This window comes from Cricetulus griseus, chromosome 2 (genome assembly GCF_003668045.3).
Source record: "Cricetulus griseus strain 17A/GY chromosome 2, alternate assembly CriGri-PICRH-1.0, whole genome shotgun sequence".
Classification (NCBI taxonomy): Eukaryota; Metazoa; Chordata; class Mammalia; order Rodentia; family Cricetidae; genus Cricetulus; species Cricetulus griseus.
The window spans coordinates 62,910,690-62,938,031 of NC_048595.1; the positions used below are offsets into that span (position 1 = coordinate 62,910,690).

A 27,342-nucleotide genomic window follows, 5' to 3' on the forward strand; every position below is an offset into this window, starting at 1 on the left:
TATTTGAATGACACAAAAATACAAAAAATAACCAGTCATGTAACTATAAATGAACACAAGGCAGCATTACTTACCCTCATAAAACTATCAAATTTTTAAAGGTTTAATTTTAGAAGAAAATAATAAAAGTTTTAAAAATATATCAAGATTCAATTACCCCAATGGCTCATTGGTTCACTAAGTTGTTCAACTTTACAAAATATCTGCAGCTGATACACACACACTCCAATTTATCCCTCTCCACTAATGAATATTCATACACAAAACTGTACACTTACTCAAACATGCAAACATACACATACACACAAATACTTAACTAAAATATTCTGGATGAACATATGCATACATGAGATAATCTCTCCTTGTGTGCACACACAAAAAGACTGCCATATTCACTATCCTTATGTGTTTCTGCCCTTTTTAATAAAATGCATGATGAAAGAGAAATTCGAAATTTAATGGGAAAATAAATTAACCAAAACCTCAAGACAAAGAGAATATCAGAGAATGATGTTTTATTTTTAAATGATGCTTTAAATGGATGGGATTATATTATAAAGAATATTACAAAGACTTTTATCTTCTAATAAAAATTTACTCTTCTCCTTAAGCCAAAGAAAGCACTTTGATAGAACCATGTGCATTTTTAAGTGTTTGTGGGGGTTTTACATGGTAATGTTAAGGAAATAGAAAGGAGTCTCCAGACTGTGTTGTAATGAATTCTAGGCCATTTTGAAAAAGTAAGCCTTCATTTACAAAAGCCAAACCATTGGCTCTAAGTATATTTTTCAAAACATACTTTATTTCAAAAGCAATAGCCTTTATTTTTTAATGATTACATTTTAGGATAACTATTTGAAGTCAGTTTCCTGCTTTGCAACATCAATATTTAAAAAGCTATGGGTTTTAAGTGAAAGAATATAAATTAATGCTCTTCCCCACTGATGGATCTGAATATATAACTTGTTATTTAAAGAAAAATATGTATTAAATTTCCTGGAAGAAGTGAGACCCAGAACAGTAGCATATATTCAGTCCTCGTCCTATACCTTTACTTTTGCATCAGCATTGTATTTCTCTTTTCTCCAATGTGCTTCCTGGTTCCTCAGTCTCTCCAGGTCATTTAGCAGATCAGTGCAGCGTGTACGTAATTTCTCATTTTCTTCCTCCAGGTTTTTTATAAACAGTCTGTTTTGCTCTTCTTTAATCTGTAGACACTCCTTAGTGTTCTGTAGAACAGTACCATAAGGGCCGATAAACAAGAAAAAAAAAAAGTGAGAACTAATCAGCAAATATAAACTGTGCGGTTTCATCCTCACAGAAGCTTCTTCTATATTTGATGGCCAAGGTCACCTGTGTACTTTATTGGCCTCTTTTCATGCAGGTGGATGGGTCATATTTTTTCACTGGATGACAGCTTTGATGAGTACACATTTGCAAAGAGCCCATTAATTGATCAAGCTGCCTTTGATGCTGTCCCCAGCTATTTTTGAGACTCACACAGACATATCCTCCCAGACCTGGGTTTTATCAATTAATAATGCCAGTCCCATCAGAATCTAATTACAAGAAGCCACATATTCACACTCCTACTTTCTTAGCTCCATTTCCATCATTAACTATTTATCTGTAAGTTATAAAGCTCTGCGTCTTCGCTTTAAAGCATCTTTATCAGAGTTTTTGCATTTGAGAAAACTGTGTGGAACAGCAGGGCCTAAGGCAATTTTCCTGCAAGCCTGTCACTTTCTGTGCCAAAAGGGCTAGCAAAACTTCAAGGGGGACTTCAAAGCAAAGGGACTGTAAAGCCATGCACAAGTCAACACACCTTAACTTCTTGGCTTTTATCTTTAAATTTCTTCTGTAAATCACCGAATTCTTTCCTCAAGAAGGCATTTTCTTCATCAACCTTAGTCTTCTGTTTTACAAGGTCATTTATTTCCTGATTTAGTACTGATTCGGTCTGTAAAAAAGATTTAAATAAATTGTAAGCTGGCTTGTCTAAGAAAAACACAGCTTATTTCATAAGCTTTATGTCTTAGTTGTTAGTGTCAGCTGTGACACCACAGCTCTCTTACATCCCCACTCCCTTGGGCTTTCACCTATAAAGTGCAAGGATAATGCCTATTTATTAGTTTAAGGTGAAAAATATATTAAAACTTAATAGTCAATACTAAACCATATTTTGAAAGCAAACGTTTAAGTGTACTGAAAGAAAAAGATGCCAAAATGTGATTTAAAATTCTAGGAAAATGAACAGTTAACAGTTAAAGTTAGGCATAATTATTCTCTTATTGGTTGATATTTAGAAAACAGTTCTAGAAAAACAACTGTGGTTTTGTGAATGAATGAATCATTTCAAAAATAAACAGGGCAAAGTTGGGTACCAAGGTATGTTATTCCACAGACCGAATACTAATATTATAATAACCATAGTTAAATATTATTCACACTAGCTAGATATCTATTCTATACCTAACTGGTGAATAGAAGACTGAACTTCAATTTGAAGTTCAGTTTATTTGAAGCCTACCAGTCAGATCCAATAGTGTCAGCATTTACCTGAAACCAAGAAGCAGACAGGACAGAATAAAAATACTGGGGTTTTGCTGTTGTTTGATTTACTTATATTTACATGGTTGGTTGGCTGTCTCAGGCAGAGTCTCATTCTAGCCCTAGCTGGCATGGAACTTACTACATAGGCCACAGTGGCCTCAAACTCATGGCATTTCTTTCCTCAGACTTCCAATATTAAAAATTACAGTTCTATATACCCCAACATCTGGCTCTGTTTTTCTTTTTAAATAAAAACTTCAGTAGAAACTAACCTTTACTCTACATCTGGTATAACAGTGAAGCTCAAATCACTGAATATATATTTATTTTATATTTTAGTATCTATTCCTTATTAAGTCCTCTCCAAAAGACTATAGGATATATGAAAACTGGAGCAAGATTTAAGGGTTAAATGAATGGCAGTTAAATATGAGGAATGGGTTAAAAACAACATTGTGATCAAGTGAAAAGAAAAAATAAAATAAAAGGCTGTATTGTTAAATGTTGGTTTTATTTTATTTCTACTAGAAGTATTTTATATACTGAAGACATCTAAAACTAACGTAGGAAATTGGATTAAAATGAGGAAAAAGAAACGCAGAAGCACTCTACATACCCACCCAACTAAATATCCCAATGTTGCCATGATTTGTCTCTCTAGGTCCCCTCATCTTCTAACCATTGCCCTACACCCCAACCCTGCCCAATTACTACAGAGATAACAGCCCTACTGGAAGGATACATCTTGTTTTCTTCTCTTTGCAACAGTTTAAAAAACACATTCCTACTTAATGTTATACAGTTTGCTTCACTTTTAAAATTATTTACATTAAATATTTAAATAATACTATACATGTTTTGTATCTTGCTATTTTTGTTCAGTATTTTCTCCCAAATTCTTCCATATGGGTAGATATAATTGTAATCAATTCACACTGGTGGAAAACATGGCTCCATTATGAACTCACTATGATATTATCCATTTCTTCTCACTATATAGTTCAGCTGTCCTCTTTAATGAAAGATGTATACAGACAATGCAGTTATAACACTTTTAATCATGTCTCCGGATACATGAGTGAATATTACTTGTTAAGTAGAGTTTTTTCATACTATAGAGTTATAAGTGACTATCCTCCATGCCCAGGGAGTTGTGGGTGACTATCCTCTAAGCCTAGGAACTGCCATATTGGAGTTTTCATCTGAGTCCATTTACAAAATGATTAGTCCAGTTGGGCTGGTTGGCTGTCTCTATAAACCCCAGTGAAGGGATGGGGAAGGTTATGAGGCCCTCCTATTACTTTTTAATACAAAACTTTGCCTTGATTGCACATAACCTCATGAAGGAGCTGAGGTATACAGGCCAGGGAAGACTAGAAGAGGGGGCTCCATCTGTGTGGCAATGTAAAGGCCATCAGGTTTGCTAGGCAAAAGCTTTCAAGGTGTAGCCTTTTGGGGAGGAACACCTACACCCTTGTAGGTAACCCCTTACCTAGGCTCTATAAGGAAGCCCCCCAAATTCATAGGCTCCCCAAAATGAACTTAAGTTGAACTGTGCTTCAATTTATCATTAAGACTTTAGGAAGAGGAGTAGACATAGCTTATGCCTCCCACAGGAAGGAATTTTAGCAACAAGAGTATAATCTAAGAATGGTTCATTAGATTGACTAGTCATCAAATCAAGTGTTAGGGGAGAATGAAACAAAATAGAAAGTAACAATGATGTGTACAAACTCTTAGCAAAAACAACCCATACTCATAGTAATTATAAATTCAAAGATATAAACAATAAATCTCTTCAGAAATAAAAACATCTATAAGCCTATCCTTCAAAAAAGTAAAAAAAATAATCAGAGTATCTCTCACCTATTCTGGAATAGGTTCAAATCCCAAAAGGGATGCACACCAAGGGTTTCCCATTCTAGAGAGCTGAACATGACCAGGCACTGACAACAAGAATGACACAAGGGGCAAATTCATATATGTGTAGACAGAAGTTTCTGTCCTGCCCTGTCCTGTAGCCATTCAGTCTCAAATAAACACACAGAGGCTTATACTAATTATAAACTGTTTGGCCTATGCTCAGACTTATTACTAACAAATTCTTTCAACTTAAATTAACCCATAATTCTTATCTAAGTTTAGCCACATGGCTTAGTAAAACATTACCATGCACTGACAATATAAAGGATACAGGGGCAAGTTCATAAATAGTAGTTAAATAGCTACTATTTAACTTGTATGCAATAGTAAGATGTTAAAACAGACATAGACATCATTTGTAAATAAACACAGGAAGTAAGGTTAGCTATTTGCTAGCCCAAACTATCATATTCTGATAATGTTGGACAAGTAATATTCTACTGTATAATCATAACTATTACACAAAGAAGAATTTCTGACAGAAAGTTGATAAACTCTCAACTTTTGTACTTATAAAAAATTAAGCATGTTTTTCTAATTAAAAATCTAATTTAAATAATGAAAGTACAGATAGATACAGTAACATTAATTTTAAAATTTAGCTTTATGATACTTTTTCAGCAAATCTTTCTAGGTACAGTAAATTTATAATAGTATGACATGAGTTCATACTAAAAGAGCAAACAGAACTCAGAGGAACCATAAAGCATAAAGGGCAACAAGACAAAGTATGTCTGAAACAAATAATTTATTATGGACAAGCCAAGAAATGAATAATTTAAATCATGTTCAAGAGAAGCCTATAGAGTAAGTATGGATTAGGGAAAGCATACAACCTAAAACCCTACTAGGCAGTACTGAAGTACAGCTGATTTATTATTAATTACAAACTACTTTCAGAATGGAAATAAGAACTCTAACAACATACAGAGAAATAATGAAATCACTACAACCAAAACAATGATAAAGAAAAGAGAGGAAGAAGTAAGAAAGCTAAGTACAACTGAAAACCAACATTTGTTTCTATGCTTCCTAGAAGGGTGTGTGTGTGTGTGTGTTAGAGAGAGAGAGAGAGAGAGAGAGAGAGAGAGAGAGAGGGAGAGAGAGAGAGAGAGGGAGAGAGAGAGAGAGGAGAGAGAGAATGCTAAAGAGCAACATTTGATTAACAAGTATACTAGGTTATCAGAAATCATGTCATTTTCTATAATAAAGAAGAAAGTTTTCACAATATAACTTATTTTATAATCAGCAGTAACATATCTACAGTTCTGAGACAGAACAGCCCTCCCCTCAGCTGGCAAGTTCTTTTGTTTGTTTGGACAGCTTCTTTTCTCCTTATTTGTTGATTAGCCGGTTTTCATGAGAATTTACTTTTAAATTTATTTTTATTGGACATGAATTAGTTTTGTTGCTGATTTTCTGAAGCCTAAGTGGACACACATGCAGTCCACACATGACCCTCTGTCCCAGGTTGAGGCAGGCAGCCACACTGGTCTGTCGATACTGGAATTTAAATGTGGTAGCAGGTGGAAGGATACACACCTATCAATTCTGTAGCTGCAGCAACACCACTGCCCCTAATGCTGTGTCTGCCCTTTGACCACCATTACTTCTTCAGCAGCAGCCAAGGTGTGTACCATTCATTGTCTTTAGTTGTCTTCACACTTGCTGCTTCCACAAAAACCCATTCAGCACTAGAGGCTGATGCTTCTAGTGCTGCCATATGTGCTATCACCAGCTTCCTTCCTGACTCAATGGAGTTTCTCCACCGTCTGCCAATCATCATTCATTGGACCCAAAAGGCATGGACATAGTGGTGTCAAGTGAGAAACCTGGTGCTACATGCAAATAATGATCAGGATAGGTGGAGAAATTCCTCTTCAGTCAACAATGAACTTTGGCCTTTACCAGCCTACATACTTTACCTTTTGCCTACATAAGCTTAAATCCTCATGTCCTCACTGAGTCAGTCTGGGAAAACTCCGCCTTATATACTTTCCTCCACACTGTAGAAGCAGCCCAAAGAAACTCTTAGTGTAATGGTTTTGCTCTGCCTTTTCACTATTTCAATCCAGAAATGAGCAGTAACATTAGCTGAACTAGTAGCAGTAGGAACTGGTAATACTGATGGTTGACATTACAGACGGCTGGTTAAGAAATGAGGGCTGAGAGTTCACAACACTAGGGGAGGAGGCAGAAGAGCCTAATCTATCAAGAAGGAATTACTCAACCATGTGAGCAAGTCCAAGACTTCAAAGTTCCAGAAGGGTCCAGATATCAATGGGGAGACGAGATCCATACTTTCATGAATTTTCCCTAAAACAGCCATGCCATTCTGTCACAGGATGATTATAGTTCATTCTGATGCCAGGAGAGAAGGGACACATACCAAGTTTTAAATAGAAACAAAAAGGAGGTATGCCTCAAAAAGAAAAAATAAATAGATACATAAAATATTCTTACCTTTTTAATTCAATTGAGAAACTGAATTCACAGAGAATTCACACTTGCTAGCCCATAATGAACTGACCAATAGAAGTGTCTCTTAGGTAAGTAGGAAATATTTTGTCATTTATGAAAGCCAGTGTAATTTTAACAGTATATGTTAATCCTAATTATCAAGTTGATTGGATGGAGTAGTACCTAGGAGGTGAAGGAACCACCCTGAAAGTGGGGACCCAGATGGAACAAAAGAGGACAAACAAAGAAAGGAGCCAGCACTGACATCTCTCAACCTCCTGGTCAGCACAAGGTATGTGTCCTACACACACCCCTTGTCAAAATGGGCCAAAACTTCAAAAAATGTGAGCCAAGATGAATCCTTCCTTCTTGTCTCAGTCAAGTGTTTGTTAAAATAACAAGAAAGCTATTATAGGAAATAGGTTCCAAGAGTAGAATCATTGCTATGGCCACATGGCAGAACCAGTTGGAACCAGTCTGTGGGAGAAATCTGGAAAAGTGTGTCGATGTAAACTACTATGAGACTGACAAACTGTCTACTGCGATGGAGACATAGACTTGTTATGTAGTAGTTCCTTCCTACACCGAAACACTCCATCCTGCAGGGAAGCTCCTTAAGACAGAAAGTTAGCAACTCAAAGTAAGTTCAGGAAGTCGCTAAAATTGACCGAATTCATTAGGGCCTATCCACCCCAAGAGGAAACAAAGACTTTTGAGTATCACTCTTTAAAAAGCCAAGTTGCAGAGAAGACAAACTCAGACAAACTTCGAACAAGAAACAGAGACAGAAGAGCAGCCTGGAAGTGAGAGGGTCAAGTAAACAGACCAGAGCCATGACAGGTTTCTAATAGCCCCTGCCAGGGACCAGGCCTTAGTTTAGCTTCCTGGAGGTGGCTGGATCTAAGCAAACAGTTGTTGAGGAAAACCACAACTCAGGGGCAACCAATCAATAGGCACCCCCTTAGTCTTCTGCCAGCTCAGCAGATGACCACAGTCTTCTGCTAGCTCAGCAGACAACCATGGTCTCCTGATAAAAACAACTTTCCCTAACCTGTTGCTGGAAAGTCTCTAACCACTAGAGCCACCCACCAATCAGCCCCAGTACTAACCTCTCCTCCCTGGTAACCTTAATAATAAGGACCCTGTGGCAGGCTTCTCTGGCCCTCCTCATGTGCCACCCTAACATGTTGGAATTTTAACAAATGTTCTTGCTTGATTGCATATGTGACCAGTGGTCTTTATGGAACATCTTGAGGACCCTAACAGGAAGAAATGGGAACATTTGCCAACCTTCCTAGAAGACCAACTGAGTCACCTGAAAAGAACACCCTCCAACATGCTCAGCAGCCTGCAGGGTGTACAATGTTCTCCCTGATTCCAGGTTTTGTGAGATGTTGCACATGCTGGGTAGGCTTTGGTGATAGAGCTGTCTTTGAGCCACATCTGTTCCTGTAAGTAACCCCTTGCCTATACTCCTAATAAGTAATCACAACAAAACTCATTAGTTGACTAAGTTGGACTTTGGTGGTATCAATACTCTGGTCTGTCATGGGCTCCCTATCTGAGGTGAGTAGATATGTGTGTTGTATTCTCCTATGAAAAACCGGGTCTTACAACAAGACTACAGAAGACCTACAATGTTGTAAGCTATTTGGGCAAGAACTCAGATCAAAATGGACAGTACATGTGACATGTCATGAAAAAGAGGACTCAAATGGGAATTCGAACAAAGAGGATATATAATGCATTCTCAGAAAGAATTTGTAGCTTGACTGGGTCCTGAAACTTTATGAGAAGCTAAATTTAAAAAATGATAGACTAATTAATCTGATGGAGTAAATTCCAAAGCCACCCAGCATAGAGATAGCAGCATGATTACTAATAGATGCACATAGTCAGGCTTACAAAAAGATTTGAGAGCACAAGGATTTGAAGAATTACAGTTTGTCCATAAAATGAGCATGGATAAAGATGGGGCCAAGAAACCTGTGCATACTAAAGACATCAGAGTTTTAAAAGCCCATGTTTGTTGCAACTAGACAAGGTGAAAGATGGTATTAGCTCAGAAATAAGCTGAACTCCACCACTTTCAGGATCAGGTATGTAGAGGTTTTAACTCACTTAAAGCACTTGCATTCAGGATAGGAACCCTGTGGCAGTCTACTTGTACAGGATCACCTAAGGAAGTGTTTCCCTGCATTACCAGGCTTGCAGGTGTGCAGAGGCTGCTGTATCCATGATGTAAGGAGGCACAGCTGTTGCTTAAGCTGAGGACATGCCTAGCACTGCTCATATATATATCTTGGAGTAATCTCACCCAGATTTTCAAGGAAGGATTAGGAAGCCAAGCTTTGTATAGTGATGTCAGTATCCCTGCAAACAGCCTGGAGAGAACTATGCATGATGCTGACAGAGTAAAAGCAAAAACTCTGTGTAGGCCTAAAGAAGGAAGAGATGCCAGAAATGCACACTATCTGCCAGGGAAAGTTGAAAAGAGTGGAGCCAATGCTGAAGAGAGCCCATGTGGGTAGAAAATGACAAGGATACAGAGGCAGCTTTGCCCAAGACCTTTAGAGACAAGATCATAAACCCCAAGTGCTAAAAATGGAGCTCTAGGACTTCTTGTTTATTCTACTGGCTTTGGTCTTGCTTTTGAACTTTCTATGCCCCCGTTCTTCTATTTTTGTATGGGAATATTTACTCTGATCTGTAAATCTATACTGGAAGTCTATAAGAAAGCCACGGGCTCACTGGATAGAATTTTGTGATCTAAGGAGAGCACACACATTTTTGTGGTAATAATATTCTGATTATAGAAATATATGCAAACTATACATTTTTAATTCTGTAATTTAAGTTATGTATAAAGATAAGACTGCAAATATTTGTGCAAATTTTCAACAATGCAAATTTTCAAAAGATAAAGTAGAATAGTATGAAGTATCATGAATCTTTTCTATAACTGAAACCATGTAAAATGTATGGATCAGAAACATGTGACTAATAATATAGCAAAAATAAAAATACAATAAGACAATGAATAATAAATACTACTTTAAAATCCCAAGGGCCTGTTAAACATTTTAATGAGATTTACACCTAATCAATTTAGAAGACACAGTAGGGTTAAGAACATGGTACAATAATAAAACATTGACTACAGTGATTTCAAAACAATGCTTTCATGCAGAGACTTTGATATTCTTAATGTATATTGGAATACAAACTTCTAATAATTTTAGAGATATGCAACCTTAAGCAAATACAATGTTTGATATTCTCATTAGAATACAACCTGCTCCAGTTCTTGTATTTTAACATCCTTGACTTGTAAAATTTCCAGAACTTTTCTGTCTTTGGCTTCAGATTTCTGTTTTTCTCTAGAAACAGAAAAATAGAGTTTATTAGTCATAATTCCTAGGCATTCCAATGATTACTGTTACTCTTGTATTGTTTCTCAGAAGGTTATACATGCCAAGTGAGTTTCTACCACTGTCTCAACTCATAATTAAGCCTTTAAAATGTCCACATGCTGGTAACAAACATAATTTCAAAATATAAAGAATTAAATTATCTTGTGTCATTAGCTCTCTCAGAATTAATCAGAAAACATATGGTAAGTGACAGCAACTTAACCACTGCTGACAACTGTGACAATTTCACTTTCAAGAAACTGTTTAGTTTCTGGGTATAGATAGATGATAATCAATGTGTAAAACATAATTTAACTTTGATCATAATTTCAAGAATTTAATAAATTACTAAAACTGATCTTATTAATATAAACATTTTATAGAAATCAATGATAAAAACTATTCAATGGTCTTACCCAGTATTGGACACTACATGCTACAATCCTGACCAAGATGTGTCCACAAGGTCTAGGTAAAAGTGGCATGAAGATTATATGGGGTTACCTGCTTCACATGAGGGAATTTTTGCCTGGTAGTACAAACATGGTCAAAAGCCCATGACTTGGGAAATAATCTGTCCTGGGGGAATTTACTGTTGTTTTGCTATATGATCATGATGTCAACCTAAATTCTAAATACTCATATTTATACTCATATTTTTGTTGCTCAACTTTAGTCAGAGAAGCTTCTTCTGTCAGTAGGTAGTGGCTAATACAGTGACACACTGACCAATGTACTGAACATAAATAAACATGAGTGCTCAACTGTGGACAGGTCATTCATATCAATGCCCCATTATCTAAGGTTCAGTGAATAGGTAGAAATAATGCAAATATCAGATCACTTATGGGAGAACTGTAAAATGCTGACTTCCAGGCATGACAAGGCTGTTGCATGTATCTACTCACAGGAGCTGTAGTTACATGAACAAGACATGCACAAGATTAAGGCAGCCAAACTGACACATGAAGTCCCCAAGTCCAAAACCTATCAGAGGGGCTACATGCAGCTGATAGTCCATGAGGAACAGTCATTCTCCCCTGGAAACATGGCCACTGGTAGGTTGCCATGGCCCAGTAAATGATGATACACCTATGTTTATATGTGCAACATTAAATAAACCCAAAGGGTTGTTAAAAACAGAAACAAAATAAGTTAAGCCAGGCGTTGGTGGTGCATGCCTTTAATCCCAGCACTTGGGAGGCAGAGGTAGGCGGATCTCTGTTGAGTTCGAGGCCAGCCTGGTCTCCAGAGCGAGTGCCAGGATAGGCTCCAAAGCTACACAGAGAAACTCTGTCTCAAAAAAAAAAAGTAAGTTAAAATACAAAGTTTGGGGGGGAAAGCAGGTGAGGAGTTAGTAAAAGGAGGAGGCAGTAGGGGCAGATATGATCAGTCTACATTGTATAAATACATGGAACTTTCAAAGGATAAAAATGTTATTTAAAAAAGATTAACAATTGCCAGGCATTGGTGGGGCACACCTTTAATCCCAGCACTTGGGAGGCAGAGGCAGGAGGATCTCTGTGAGTTCGAGACCAGCCTGGTCTTCAAGAGCTAGTTCAAGGACAGCCTCCAAAAGCCATAGAGAAACCCTGTCTCTAGTAACTGGGGTAAAGGAAAAGAATGAGTATGTTAGGAAAGGTGTCCTCATACATGTGGCCAAAAAAGCATTCAATGTCTTAACATTGGACTTTTACCAGAAGTAATATATCAGATGTGTCAATTCTTATTCAGCATTTTATATTTATCTCCATCCATTTAACATTTCACAGTGTATTTTCAATTTTCTGGTAAAATAAATTAAAAACATGACTTTTAAGGTAAAAGACTCTTAAAGACAGGGAAAAAACAGATTTATAAACACCTAATACCTGGGCTAAGAAATACTAAAATTCTAGTATTTACCTATGTGCTTTCAATTCTGTGAGAATACTACTAATTACATAGAAGTTGTACAACTAGAGCATAGATCTCTAAGAAGCAAACACCCATAATACATATAAATAATTACTACCTTTTTAAAGTAAACAAATAGAGTATTACATAGAAAAAAGATGATAGAGGAAGAGCTGACATTAATTTGACAATGGAAAATTTCATAACATAGTTTTAAAAGATTTTAAAAATAGTACAAATAGACATCTGTGATTAAACCTCTCACCTATCAATTAATTTATACAAAAGGAAGGAGAAAGAATCACAAGTTGGCATAGAGTTATCCAAAAGACATAGATGAGGAAAGAACAGTCCTGGTGAAGAGAGACAGAGTCAGGAGGTGTCACAGTTTTGGAGTTTAAGGAGTTCACATACCAAGTGCACACTGTAGGTTCTTTCTCTTCATGGACACTACTAATAGAAAAACAAGAGACATGGCTACCATGGCTAAGACCCTGATGATCACAAACTCAACAAATACAGAGTTACAAATAGAAATGAAGACACTATCTGCTACCTTCCAGATGTTGGCTGAAATGGATAGGAATTTGGCTTCTGGAGACAATGAGAAACAGAACTACTTCGTGCATGTGTAGTTTAAAACCAATCAGGTCTTCTAACTCACTTGAAAGGTGGCTCAAAAAGGTTTCTGTCCACTTTTTCTGAAAACTAAGGCATATATATAGAAAGACTAAAGAGACAAAAGTTTGTAGATAGGTAACATACCTAAGATGAGATTAGATCAAAACACCCTCCAAATAAAAGCCTAAATATAACAAAACTCCTTTGTCCACTGTTTCTGAAGCTTCCAGTTCCCAATATGAAACCTATTGCAAGAAGGTGGACCGAAGTGAAGTTGACAATTCTGTAGCAAAGATTTATAAAGAGAAAAAAAAAGGACATGGGAGGAAGAAGATGACAATTAATGTAATTTCAAGTTGTGACCATAAACAAACAAAACTCTAAAACACATGAACCCACATAAACCAACACAACAGCTAAATAATCAGATGTAATCCTCTAGATAAAATGTAACATACACATATATGCATATATATTAAAACAATCAATAATTAATTAGATAAAAACAATAACAGATAAATTTTATAGCATATTTCAAAACTTTGAAAATAAAAATTGTAATAACTAAAGCAAAAATAACTAAAGGAAAATCTAGACACAAAAATAAATCAGTAACTGGAACAATATTAATAAAGTACTCATCCAGGATGCTACATAGTAAATGATGACATTAAAATATGACACAGTTAAAGCACAGGAGTTTGTTCACTAGGGAGCTCTAACATATTCTCTAACAATCCAGAAATAGGAAGATGGAGATGAAAAGCAGCATTTTCAGGAGATACTTGGCGAGAATGTTCTGGAATTAAGTAGTTCTCATATTTGAAGGAATACTTGAAAGATGTGTCTAACACATTAACATCACATCAAATCACTATTTATTGAGCACTGTGCTGCTGTTTGTGTTAGCATTTGACCCTCTCCCTCCTTTCCTACTTCATTAACCTAGAAATGTTGAGAAATGTTAAGGTACTCTGAGATTCAAACATCACACTTGTTTATTAGAAATCACCTTTTGGTGATACTATCTATCACCAGTTATGCTGGCCACACCAGATGATGAATCATTTGGAGATATACATTAAATAAACATACTAACAAAATCTGTTGCTCTCTGATTGGATTTGAGGCCTACTACACAAGGCAGAATTCGTTTCTGATATTGTAAACTTGATTGAAAGCCTATAGCTGGAAGGTAATAGGGCCTGGAAGGAAGGGAGACCTACTACTGTTGTTTTGCTAAATGGACCTGTCAAACTGCCTTATAAACATTTATGTGTATATCTATAGGTTATTTTTGCTCTCAACCTTAGCAGGCAAAACTGCAGTGGATAGTTAATGCAGACACATAAGTCGTAGAAATGTTCAGAATAAGTGTCTGTTTAGTGCTCAGCCCACATCTACACTAATTTCCCCCAGGCTCAAGGAACATCATGGAAGAGGGGATAGAAAGAATATAAGAGCCCAAGCATGGACAAGAGTGCTATGACATGCTGCTATTTGGAAATGGTGTGACTTACAAATTCACTGTAGCTATAGTCATCTGCACAAGGGCACGCCAACCAGATCAGTCAACATGCCAATTCCAACACACATAAACACACACACACACACACACACACACACACACACACACACACACACTGCTCATAGGTATGTTTGTAGGGCTGACCATTTGATAATGGATAATCAATTGGTGTGTTCTTTCCTGGGGAAGGACATTTCTCCTGCTCCCAGCATTCCTTAGGTGCCTATAATTCCTTGTGTAGGGTTGAGTCCTCATGGGCCCACTTTGCTTTTTGACACAAGGTCTCTCACTGTCACCTAAGGCTCAATTGGGCAAGGCTGGCTAACTATAAGCACATACAACTTTCTCCTGGGATCTGGTGATACCAAGTCCCCATACTCATGCTACAGGGACCTTCCTGACTGAGCTAGATTCTCAGACCCCAAATGATTTATTTTGAACTTTCCAGGAATTAGTTCTAATCAGCTCTTCTATAATGAGTCTATAATATTCAGAAGTGCCCAAATAAATCCTGTTGACTCATTTAAGATTAAAATAAAATTAACTACATGCTACCATCCTCAACAAAAGTATTAGCAGTTTCCAAATCTGATGTCTGATGGGGGATGTCCTTCTGTATATACGTTTCTCCTATAGGTTGAGCAATAAAACACTGTTTGGCCAATAGAGTCAGGAAGATAGGTAGGACTAGGAGACTAGAATTCTTGGAAAGGTAGGCAGAAAGGAACTACGAGGCAGGGGTGGGGGTCACGCCATGTAGACACTAAGAAGACAGGATGCACCAGTGTTCTCCAGTAAGATATGACTATGTGGAAATACTTAGATTAATAGAAATGGGTTAATAATTAAGACAGATCCAGCCATAAGAAGCCCTAGCCATCAGCCAACAATTTAATAATTAATATAAGTCTTTGTGTGCTTATTTGGGGCAAAATTGCTGCAGGACCAGGCTGAGAAAGAAAACTTCAGCAACAAATGTCAGGTGAACTCTCTGACAGACCATTGTAGAAATGTACCCACATCCTAACCATTAGTTATCACAGGCTGTCAAGCAATAGCATGAGTATTGCTCAAGTTATAAATGCAACCTCTGCATCCAACCCCAGACATGTTGAGCCACAAATTCTGAGCAAGGAGTACTACATGTGTGTTTTCCTCCCAAATTCCTATGTTGAAATTCTATTCACAATTTTGATATTTGAGGGTACGCTATTCAAAGTTGATGGTCAGAGTGCCAGGGTCCTTATTAATTATTATAACACCCTTAAGAAAGACATTAGATGATCTCTGCTCCCACCTGATAAGAATACAAAGGGTAGCCACTGGGAAAGACAGCATTTTTGCTAGCACCTACCTTTGGATCTGCTAACTCTAGGACAATTAACAAATAACATTTTTGTTGTTTGAGTCACCTGAGTATGCATATGTATTTTGTTATAACTAGACTAAGACTTCAAGCGGTTTGGATATATACTAAATTCTATTGCAACAACAATCATTTACATGGCTAAAAAGAGACCAGGAAATACAATGTTGCAGTTATAATCACAAATTAAATATAATTATACAAAGTGTAAACTTCAAAGATAAACTTTAGTGATATATTTTACAAGAAAAAATCTAACACTGACTATGAGTCTGAAACTGAAAAAAGTGACAACTCAAAATCTTGATGCAAATGAGTCCAACAACTCCTCTTGTGGCACAGGATAATTAATGTTTCCAATACAATAAAATGTTCCCAACTGCACCAAAACTTTTTACTTAGGAATTATGGTCTTAAAAAATTGTTTACAGTATCACAAACTTATGTGGATAATTCAATTAATACCCAGTATGTGCAAGACATACTTTTTAAAGGATCCTCAAAAAAAAAAAAAAAAAAAACACTGTCAAGAAGTTGATGATGATCAATGACTGAGACAAACTCCTGTTTAGCTAATTAGAACCACTGATGTGCAATAATGATGTGAGCTAAGAATATTTGCAGACTTCTTTAGGATGAAAAATGGAATGAAGAAAGGCTGTCAGATGTGAACAAGTTTAAAGCTCCAACCACTTTTCCCAAGAGTCCCACCCATGTAAACACTCACCACTGATGCACTCAGCCACATGAATTACCATGCTAACTTGCTGCCATTTTTCTAAACTAAAAAACTGAGAAATTATTCAAAATCATTAAGAAACAAATTTTTATTGTGTTATACACTATGCCATATATTATACAATATGACAGGATCATATTTTCTGGGCTTGAGCCCATTTTTAATGAGATGTCAAAATGAAATATTAGAGTCTAAAAGAAACATTTAACAGTAAATGAGATAATTATATTGGTACGAATTAGAAAACAAAGAAAATTAAAAAGCAAAATGTACAGAGGTTGATTGTTCTTAATTGACAGATATATAATAATAAAGAAAAAAATAAAGCTACCTGGACTGTTTTAATCTGAATGGAGTATCTCTTAAATATACATTTTGTATGGAGTATTGGTTTTTGTTTTCAAAAATATTCCCAATTTCTAGTAAACATTTAGATTAAAAACAGTAAGACTGACAAACATCAAAGTTTAGAGAAATGAGATTTATACTATTATCAAATTCCTTATCCTTTCATCTATGAAGTGTTCTGATTGTTTTCATGTTTTGAATATATAGAGTTACTGTTGTGATACCTATGAATAAAATAGTAAGAAAAACTGAAAAAGTTACAAAAATATCTTATGCATAGTTTCTATCCCATAGTAATAACCATTTTAAGTAAAAAATGCTAAAAATGCTACTATATTATTTGTAGATTGTAATACAAACAAAATATCTGTTGCAGTGTTTCAGAGCTACATAAAATTAATACTTCTATGTTTTACATATAATTTAATTTTATTAAATAACCAAAATTTAGAACGATCATATTTTAAAGATATCTAAATGTATATCTTAAAGCCAGAATCTGAAGTGTAAAATAAGCCTCACACATGAAAAATAACCGATTTGTATTCCATGTTCAAGTAGGTCTAAAGTAGAATACAGAATAAAATCAGGACAAGATATCTGATATATTAATAATGTGTTTATGACTATTTTAAGTAAATAAGTAATATATTTATATGAACATAACTTTATATTTTTAATATTACTAAATAATAAACAAATACTCTTATTTACCTAATAAATTCATTTCTAAAGTTGAAGCTTGTGACATTTCCTGTTTTATAATTATAAATTAAATATCTTGATTTTCCTATACTTCTCTATTGCCTAAAAGTCCAGATATTTCTCCATATACACAACTCATTACATAAAGTATGCATGAAAGAAGCAGACAAGATTATATATTATATGACTTTAATAATTGTGTAAATATTTCTCACTCAGAATCTAGAAGTCTCTTAGAATATGCAGAAATATCAGTGCTTCAGAACAGGCTGTTTTAACATCTGCACATCACCAGGGTTGCCCCCAAGGACTTTTAAATGATGCCTGTCTGTGCTGAATAAAGTGCTAACTTGCACCTTGCATTTTGTACTATGTCCTGAGCAGCCATCCAGTTGGTACAACACCAGCTGAATTCCCACAGGCCACTGCTCACTCAGGCTTGACTGCAATTATCATGTCAATATTTTGTGCTCTCATATGCAGATATGCATACAAGCAAACTGCATAATATTTTTTTCTTTTCCATGGACTGTTGAATTATGTTCAATGTTTGGGGGAATTTTTAATGAAATGAAAATAAACTTTCACTAAATGAAGTCAATCATGATTATTTTTTCTTTAAAAACAAAAACTGTGTTTCTGTATCACCTTCTGGGATTTATAAAATGGTCAGAATTTTAAAATAGCTATTCTATGCCATACCCTTGATATTCTTTAAAGGTCTTCATAACAGTTAAAAGATTATGTCAAGCTTCTTGAATCTATTGTGAAAATTCAAATGCATTTCCTCACACTTTTATTGCATGTTCTCTCACCTTGAACACTAGAGTGTTTCTAATTAAACATTTTCCTGCTAGCTCCCATGACCAATCATCCATATCTCTGACTCCATAGCTGTGGCAACAGAAAAAGGGCTCAGCAAAAATATATACTTATGCATGGAGTAGAACAGCCTAGCAGCAACATTGCCAGATGGCAGAATTCTGGCAGCTACACTTCTGGGGTCTCCAGTCAGCCATGCTACTACCATGATCCAAAATGCAACCTCTTTGCAGGCTGTGTGGGCCTAATACACATGGGACAGCACACAGCCATATAGCAGCTGTGCAGCCCATGTGTTTAGGGGTAGAATGGAACAGGGGAGAGTTTTTCTGAGTGATGAGTACATAGTATAACCTTATCATGGCAGCAGTCCACTCACTGAGATTCTATTTTAACTTCAAGCATAAAAATAAAAGATTATCTCTCATTTTTTTAGTTAAGTCTTCAAATACAAATCTCAAGCTTAAAACATGTACATCCTAAATAAATAATATCATTTAAAACTAAGAATTAACTTACCTATTGCAGAACCTTTTAGGGTTACTCATTTTTAAGATGGAATTTTATTTCCAGACACAATTACAGTAGGCAGAATTGAAAATAGGAGAGTTCAAAAAATTACTAATAACCCTACCCCCCAAAAAAGAAAACTGTTAAAAAAGCAAACAAACAGTATCTTCATAATTTATGCAAATATGCAACATTTAGGCTTAGGCTCAATTTGAAACATATATATGAAAAATAAAACCTAGCATTCATCAATGTTTGAATTTGAATACATTATACATCATTTATAGGGTTGGTGGATACAAGGAAAATATAATATTAAGGAACAATAATAACATCAAACAGGCTAAGAATAACCCTGGCAAGGATATAGAAGATATTAACTTATTTTTCTCAAGACTCTACATAAACCAACAAGTTTACTGAATTTAAACTGTGATACAAGATAATAATAATAAACTTACTATTTACTAGGTACTATCATAATCTTTATATATGCATTTAACTCAAAAAACTTCTTATTTTTATTGTACTAAACATACTAAGGCACTAAAAATGAATGTATGAAAGGTCTGACTGAGTCACATATGTAGCCAAAGTGCCCAGGGGCAGAGCCGATGTTTGTAACCACTGGTTATTAAATGTAGCTTATTTTCAGACAATTACAACAAATTGCAATAAATGATGTGAATTTTTTCTGATCTTTATAACTATAAAATTTGTCTTGGATTTTTTTCTATTGATAAAGAAAGCAAACTATTGAACTTTCTGGTTTTGTTTTTCCTCTAGAGCACACTATCAAAGTGCATGCCAGCATTGCCTACAAAGCTGTTTTAATAAGAAGACAGCCCAAGTATCCTAAGTATTGGGACACCACAATTTCTTAGCAAGTTATAGGTGAATTAAAACAAAAGAACATCTTAAATAAATTTATAACCTGTTGAGTGAAATACTGACATATAAATCTCTTGTCCATATGTTCTCTAAAGTTAAAGTGAAAAAGGGCCTTCCCCATTATCACCTTTGATCAAAGTTTTACCATTTGTGAGAAATTTTAGTATGGCTGTCATTTTTCAGTATCAGTCATCCAGTATCAAATGAGATTTTAATTAAGTTCTTCACCTGTATCTTCTTTACTCCCCTTCTAAAAATCTATTTCTATATTCACTCATTCACTTGCTTTTTGGGGGGAGGTCACATGTGTGCCATGGCACATGCAGAGGTCAGAGGACAACTTGCATAAAAATTGGTCTTCTTCTCCCATTCTGTGAGTTCTGCCTTCACAGAAAGTGCCAGTTTGCTGCCAGAATCTAAAAACCCTCTTTAAAATGTGGAAACAGGCCTAGAAAGTTTTAAGAAAGCCAAAGAAATACACAGGAATTTAAACTCTGATAAATACACCTTCTAAGTCTGTGCTCCTAACCTCTGTATCTTCTGTCAGTTCTTAAATTCCTTATGATAAATATTTAATCTTCCTTAGACCTCTAGAAATTCTGATTCTATACAAACCTAGGAAACAGAAATGGTATTCCTGTTATTCACAAGTACTGAACCAAATTGTGCTGACACAGAGAACACTTGCAGCCAGATGTGCTTCTTTAATAACCTCTGTAAGACAAGCATCCTTTTTTCCCAGAACCATGTTCCTCCTCATCTCTCTCCCACATGTGACTAGTAAAATACTATGCACATACTAGACATTGCATAAAACTTTTGATCAAATTTAAGGTTTTACTAAGTACTGTCAGGTACAAAGACTACACTATAATCAAAACCTCCTGAGACCATAGATATTTCAGGAAAACAAGAAAACAGTTAAAACATCCACAGCAAACCAATGGTATTTTTACACAGAGAAGGGTAAGAGTAACAAAAAATAAAAACAGTCTTCATTAAGAAGTAGAGGGCACAGGAAGAGCACACCAATGGCCTCCAAAGAAGGCCAAATATTCTTCATTTCTAGCAATACCATAGGTCAAAGTTATGATGAGGCATGGCTATGCTCTCTTCCTAAGCCATTATAATGACTTCTCTAACAGCCTTAGTGTTCAGTGATAAAATACAATCCCAAGGATTTGTAATGAAATACATGCTATAGAATAAAATACTCATAAGTAGTTATTTTATCTTCTAAAGACTCTAGACATTCTGTTTAACTATTTTTCTCAGTCTACTAATATAAGGTTTTAAAATACCTGAGATCCCTACATTAACTCACTCATTTATATTGTCTCTTCCTAATTTTCTAATTAGTTAACACTTGGACAAAAGTTTATTCTGCTCTTAGGTTAAGAACAAACATTCTGAATGCACATTTCAAATTATGACTCCACCACTTATTAACTACTTGAGCTTGTGCAATTTGTTTTACCACTCTGCATCTCAATCCCTACATATCTAAAATAGAAATAAAAGAGCCTACCACAAGGTTACTAAAATAATTCACTCAGTATGTGAGAAGAACTATGTGTCACTCTTAATAAACACTTGATAAATACAAGCTATTAATACTGTGTGTTGTCTTGGTCAGTTCTTATTGTAAACCTGACAAAACCTAGGATCACTAGAGAAGAGGGAACCTCAAATGAAGAAATGCCTTGATCAGATTAACCTGTGGGTGTAGCTCTGAGAAATTAATTGTCTTGACTGACAAAGAAGGGCCTAACCCACTGAGGGAGGCCCCATTTTAAGGCAGATAGGCCTGGGCTGTACAAGAAAGCATGAACAAGTGAGCAAGCCAGTAAGCAGCATTCTTCTGTGGTTTCACTTCAGTTCCTGCTTTAGTTCATGCCTTGACTTTCCACATTTGTAGGCTGTGACTTGAAAGTGTAAGCCACAGAAGCCCTTCCTCCCCTAAGTTTCTTCTAGGTCATAGTGTTTGTTACAGCATCAGAAATGAAACAGACAATGATTTAAAATATGATCATATCGAATTGGAATTGTTATCTTCATAATATACAAGAATTAAATTTCCACAAAGTTGAGAATACACTTTCTGTCAAATGCATCATTCAAAGAAAAAAATGTGTTCAAAGTACTATTAAATAAAGTTGAGTAGACTGATTTAAAACAGATCAATAGTAACATCTTTAATTCACTACAATGATTGACACAAAATGTAACATTAATACAAATAGGTTTCAACTATATTGCCTTATACATCAATATATTTTATTTTTTCACTTTCTGCTTATGTCTGCTTATGTCTTACACAGTGTGGTGATCTGAAAGAAAATGGCCCCCAAAGGGAGTGGTACCATTAGAAGGTGTGGCCTTGTTGGAGGAAGTGTGTCACAGTGGGGTCAGACTCAAGGTCTCTTTTGTTCAAGCTTCCCTCAGCAGGGCAGGCAATCGACTTCCTATTTCCTCACGATGTAGACGTAGCGCTCTCTCAGCTCCAGCAGCACATCTGCCTGCCTGCATGCCACTATGCTCGCCATCATGATGACAATGGACTAAACCTCTGAAACCTCTGTAAGCTGCCACCCAAATTAAGTGTTTTCTTTGTAAGAGTTGCTGTGTGGTGTTTCTTCACAGCAATAAAACCCTAACTAGGACACACTACTGTCATTCATTTCTTCATTTTATATCATTTAATGTTTCACTTTTTCCCTATTTCTTTGTAGTTCAGATTATTTGTAAATTATTGCATAAACCTATTTACTCAATTTTTTAATTAAACCTCTTCAATAAGTAATACATAACAAGAACAATATCTTTTTATTTTACTATTACTAAGGGTTTTTATTACCCTTGTGTGTATAAATATATTTGTTTGTGACCTAAATGTACATCGTTGTGTATGGGCATGTGTGAATACATGATTACATGCGTGCATATGCATGCAGAAGCCAGAGACCAACATTGGGTATTGCCCTCCACTGTTGTTCATCTTATGTTTTGAAACAGTGACTCTCATTGATTTGGATAGGCTGGCTGTCCAATGAGCTCAGGATTTGCTTCTCTTTTCTCCTCCAGTGCTTCTGGGGTTACAGAAGTGTACTTTAGAGCCTGATGTTTACATGAGTGTTGGGGCCCAAAGCAGGCCCTCATGCTGGCCCTACAAACATTTTACGAACTGAGCCACCCTCCCCCCAGCCCCTAATTCAGTTTCTTAGGAAACTCTGCTACTCAAATAAGATTCTCTATTTTAAAATACAAATTAGAACTTCAATCATGCCAGAATCTATATATTACTAGGATAGGGAGGAACACTGTTAGAGAATTAGTTATTCCCATCCAGAATGTGCCAAGGTTCCCAGGAGTATACTGTATCAAAGATAGAATGGCACTGAGGATATTTTAAATGTCTATGGGAAATCTAGCAACCTTGACATCTGTTAAGATTCCACAATCTGGCAGGTAGAGCAAGACCAAACTCCCTTTGTGGTACTGTCTCATGATATAGCTGACTTGTAATAGCTGTGATGAAAAGAGGAGAGCTAAAACAAATGTGAAACAGTAAGGGTATTAGTGGTCAACTGATTCCATAGTTTGAGAAGTTATTCAGTACCCAACAAGCTCACATATCCTTAGCAAATTGCTAAGGATATAAATAAATGCAATCTGGACAGTGATGGCACACACCTTTAATCTCAGCACTCTGGAGGCAGAGGAAGGTTTATCTCTATGAGTTCAAAGCCAGCTTGGTCTACATACAGAGTAAGTTCGAAGACAGCCAAGAAACCCGGTCTGAAAAACCAAAAAGAATAAATAAATGGATTTTTATTTTAATGCACACATATATTACTTTTTTCTTTTATTCATCTCTCATATATTACATCTTAACCAAAGTTCCCCTCCCCGCATTCTTTCCAGTCCCCTCAACCTGCCCTCTTCCCCAAAGAATTCCTCCTTCATTTTGCTTCAAAACAAGAGCAGGCCTCACAGGGATATCAAGCAAACATGGCATAACAAGTTACAATAAGAGTAGGCAAAACTCTCATATCACAGCTGGATGAGGCAAACCAGCAGGAGGAAAGGGGCCCAAAAGCAAGCAAAAGAGTCAGAGACACCCACCACTCCCACTGTTAGAAGTCCCACAAGAACACTCAGTTACAGGACCAAAAGGCATATGCAGAGGACTTAGCTTAGGTCTATACAGGGTCTGTTTGTCACTTCAATCTCTGTGAGCCCCTCTGAACCCTGCTTAGTTAATTCTGTGAGCTCTATTCTGGTGGTGTCCTCAACCCTTCTAGGCCCTTTAATCTCCCCACCTAATGCTGGGTTCCCCTGGCTCTGCATCAGTTCCCATAAATTGCTGGATGGTGCATTCTCTGATGAAGCCTGGACTAGGCAACAATCTATGAGTATAGCAGAGTATCATTAGTAATCATTTCATTAATTTTTCCCAGTTGTATTTAGTTCTATACTGGGACTCTAGGCTATCCAGCCTCTGGGTCCTGGCCATCCAGGCAGTGACTGGCATAGGCTTCCTCTTTTGGCATTGGCCTCATGTTGGACCAGTCATTGGTGGCCACTCTCACAAGTTCTGTGCCACCATTTTGCAGGTACATCTTGGCGGCAGGAGGAACTGTAGGTGATGTGCCTGGGTTGGTGTCTGAGTCCCATTGCTAAAAGCCTTGACTGGCTAAAGAAGATGGTTCAAGCTCCTTATCCTCCATTCCTGGGATTCTGTACTAGAGTTACTCTTGAAGACTCCAGGGAGTTTCCCACTACAGAAGGTTTCCCCATTGCAATCCTAAATGCAACCCCAATTCCAGTGATCTCTCCCTCCAGCTACCACCCATCTGATCCCTCCTGCCCCCATCCTCACCTGCCACCAGCCATGAAATCTATTGGTTTTCCCTTTCCAGAGAGATCCATGCATCCCACCTTGAGGCCTCCTTGTTACTTAGCATCTCTGGGTCTACAGATTATAGCATGATTATCCTTTATTTTACAGCTAATGTCCACCTATATGAGAGTACACATCATGTTTGTCTTTCTGGGTCTGGGTTGCTTCCCTCAGGATGATCTCAAGTTCCATCCATTTTGCCTGCAAATTCATGCTGTCACTGTTTCTAACATCTGAGTGATGTTAATGTACCACATTTTCTTTATTTGTTCTTTGGTAGTAGGGCATCTAGGTTGTTTCCAGTTTCTGGCTATTATGAATAAGACCTCTATGAACACAGTTAATCGATTGTCTGTGATAGGGTAGTGCACCCATTGGGTATATGCCAAAGAGTGGTATAGCTGGGTCTTGAGGTAGATGGATTCCCAATTCTCTGAGAAACCAGCATATTGATATCCATAGTGGCCATACAAGTTTGCACTACCATTAGTAATAGAAGAATTTTCCCCTTACCCCAATCCTTGCCAGCATGAGCTGTCACTTGTGATTTTAATCACAGCAATTCTGACAACTCTAAGAGAACCAACAATGTTGAACATTTTTTCAAGTGTTTCTCAGCCATTTGAAATTCATCTGTTGAGAATTCTTCTTAGATCTGTACCCCATTTTTTAATTGTATTTTGGTGTTTGTTCATGTCTAGTTCCTTGAGTTCTTTATATATTTTGGATATTATCCCTCTGTCAGATGTGGAGTAGGTAAAAAAAATTTTCCCATTCTGTAGACTGCCTTTTTGTCCTATTGACAGTGTTTTTTGCCTTACAGAAGTTTTTCAGTTTCATGAGGCTCCATTTCCTGATTGTTGATCTTAGTGCCTGTGTTGTTGGTGTTCTGTTCAGGAAGTTGTTTCTATCCCAAAGCACTCAAGGTTATTCCTCACTTTCGAAGCTATTAGGTTCAGTGTTTCTGGTTTTATGTTAAGGCCTTTGGCCTACTTGGACTTGGATTGCAGGGTAAAATATATGGACACATTTGTATTTTTCTACATGTTGACATCCAGTTAGACCAGCACCATTTGTTGAAAATGCTTTCTTTTTTCAATTGTATATTTGTTGTAGTTGTTGATGGTATCAGTATGTGGGAAGGAGTCCTCCTTTTGGATATGCTGGTATGAGATTATTACCTGTGTTTTTATGGATGTAGTTAATTTCTTTGGGTTGCAGTTTTCCTTCTATAACATTCTGCAGGGCTAGAACTGTGGATAGACTTGTTTAGTCTTGACTTTACCATGGAATATCTTATTTTCTCACCTATGGTGACTGAAAATTTTATAGAAGTCTGGGATGGCATCTGTGGTCTCTTAGAGCCTGCAAGATATCTTCTAGCTTGTAGAGTTTCTACTGAAAAATTGGGTATAATTCTAACAGGTCTACATTTATATGCTTTTATATTTGACATTTTCCCTTGCAGCTTTTAATATTCTTTCTTTGATCCATATGTTTAGTATTTGGATTATTATGTGGTAAGGGGAATTTCTTTTCTGGTCCAATCTATTTGGTGTTCTATAAGTTTCTTGTACCTTTACAGCCATCTGCTTCTGTAGCTTAGAAAATTTCTTCTTTGATTTTATTAAAAATATTTTCTGGGCCTTTGAGCTGGACTTCTCTTTATTCTATTTCTATTATTCTCAGGTTTGGTCTTTTTCAGAATGTCCAAGATTTCCTGGATTTTTTGTGTCAGGAAATTTTTAGATTTAAATTTTCTTTAACTGATGAATATGTTTCTCTTATATCTTCAAAACCAGAGATCCTTTCTTTCATGTCTTGTATGTTGTTGGTAATGCTTTTGTCTGTAGTTCCTATTCACTTACCTAGACTTTCCATTTCCAGAATTCCCTTATTTTGTGATATTCTTAATTTATGATATTCTTGGTGGCCATTAAGTTATCTGGACATAAATACTTAATCAATAGAACTGTTAAATATTTGGATTTTTGATTTGAGATATCATGAAAAATATACTAACACGCTAAAGCCATGATGCAGTTAAGAGTATTCGAAATGTGAGTTAGTCTATAAGAAAATATCCAGGGAACACTGCAGAAGAGGGGACAGAAAGACTGTAAGAGCCGGAGAATCAGAGGCTTTGCTGTACGACTGTGTCTCCTATTAACATAAGAAGCTACATCAGTGAAGTCTCACTAACATGACTGCCCAAACATGAGCTGAACAAGGACAACATATATGGGCATGCCAAAGTGAATGGGGAAAGGCCATTAAGCCTCAACCTTACACAAAGAATGACAGGCAACTGAGGAATGTTAGAATCCCAGAGAAATAGCCTTCCCCAAGGAAAAGCACACCAATTTGTTATTCAATATTAAATAGCTAGCCCAGAAAACATACATAAAGTAACATTATAGGGACTGATCAGGTTATAATAGGAATATATGATACATATTATATATATGATATATATACATATATATCATATACATATATGCATGCCATAACTATTATTGAAAAAAGTGGCCGTGAATTTGAAGGGGAGCAGGAAGGGAATTTTAGGAGGGCTTGAAGGAAGGAAAAGGAAAGGGAGAAATGTTGTAATTAAAATGCAATCTCAGGAACACATAAAAAAGAAAGTATCCATTGTTTAATAATTAA

At 36.2% G+C, this 27,342-nt stretch overlaps 1 protein-coding gene across 4 annotated transcripts in view; it reads right to left on the bottom strand.

Annotated features, from left to right (window-relative positions):
• Window positions 1-27,342, bottom strand: part of LOC100755760 (centlein) — a 279,351-nt gene that overhangs the window by 217,157 nt on the left and 34,852 nt on the right. For all 4 annotated transcript variants that reach the window (XM_027400365.2, XM_027400366.2, XM_027400364.2 and 1 more), the window contains exons 3-5: window positions 10,232-10,316; window positions 1,826-1,960; window positions 1,050-1,229 (exon numbers count right to left, since the gene is read on the bottom strand). In XM_027400365.2, the coding sequence (XP_027256166.2) occupies window positions 1,050-1,229; window positions 1,826-1,960; window positions 10,232-10,316 (400 nt within the window). The remainder of the gene's footprint in view (window positions 1-1,049; window positions 1,230-1,825; window positions 1,961-10,231; window positions 10,317-27,342) is intronic.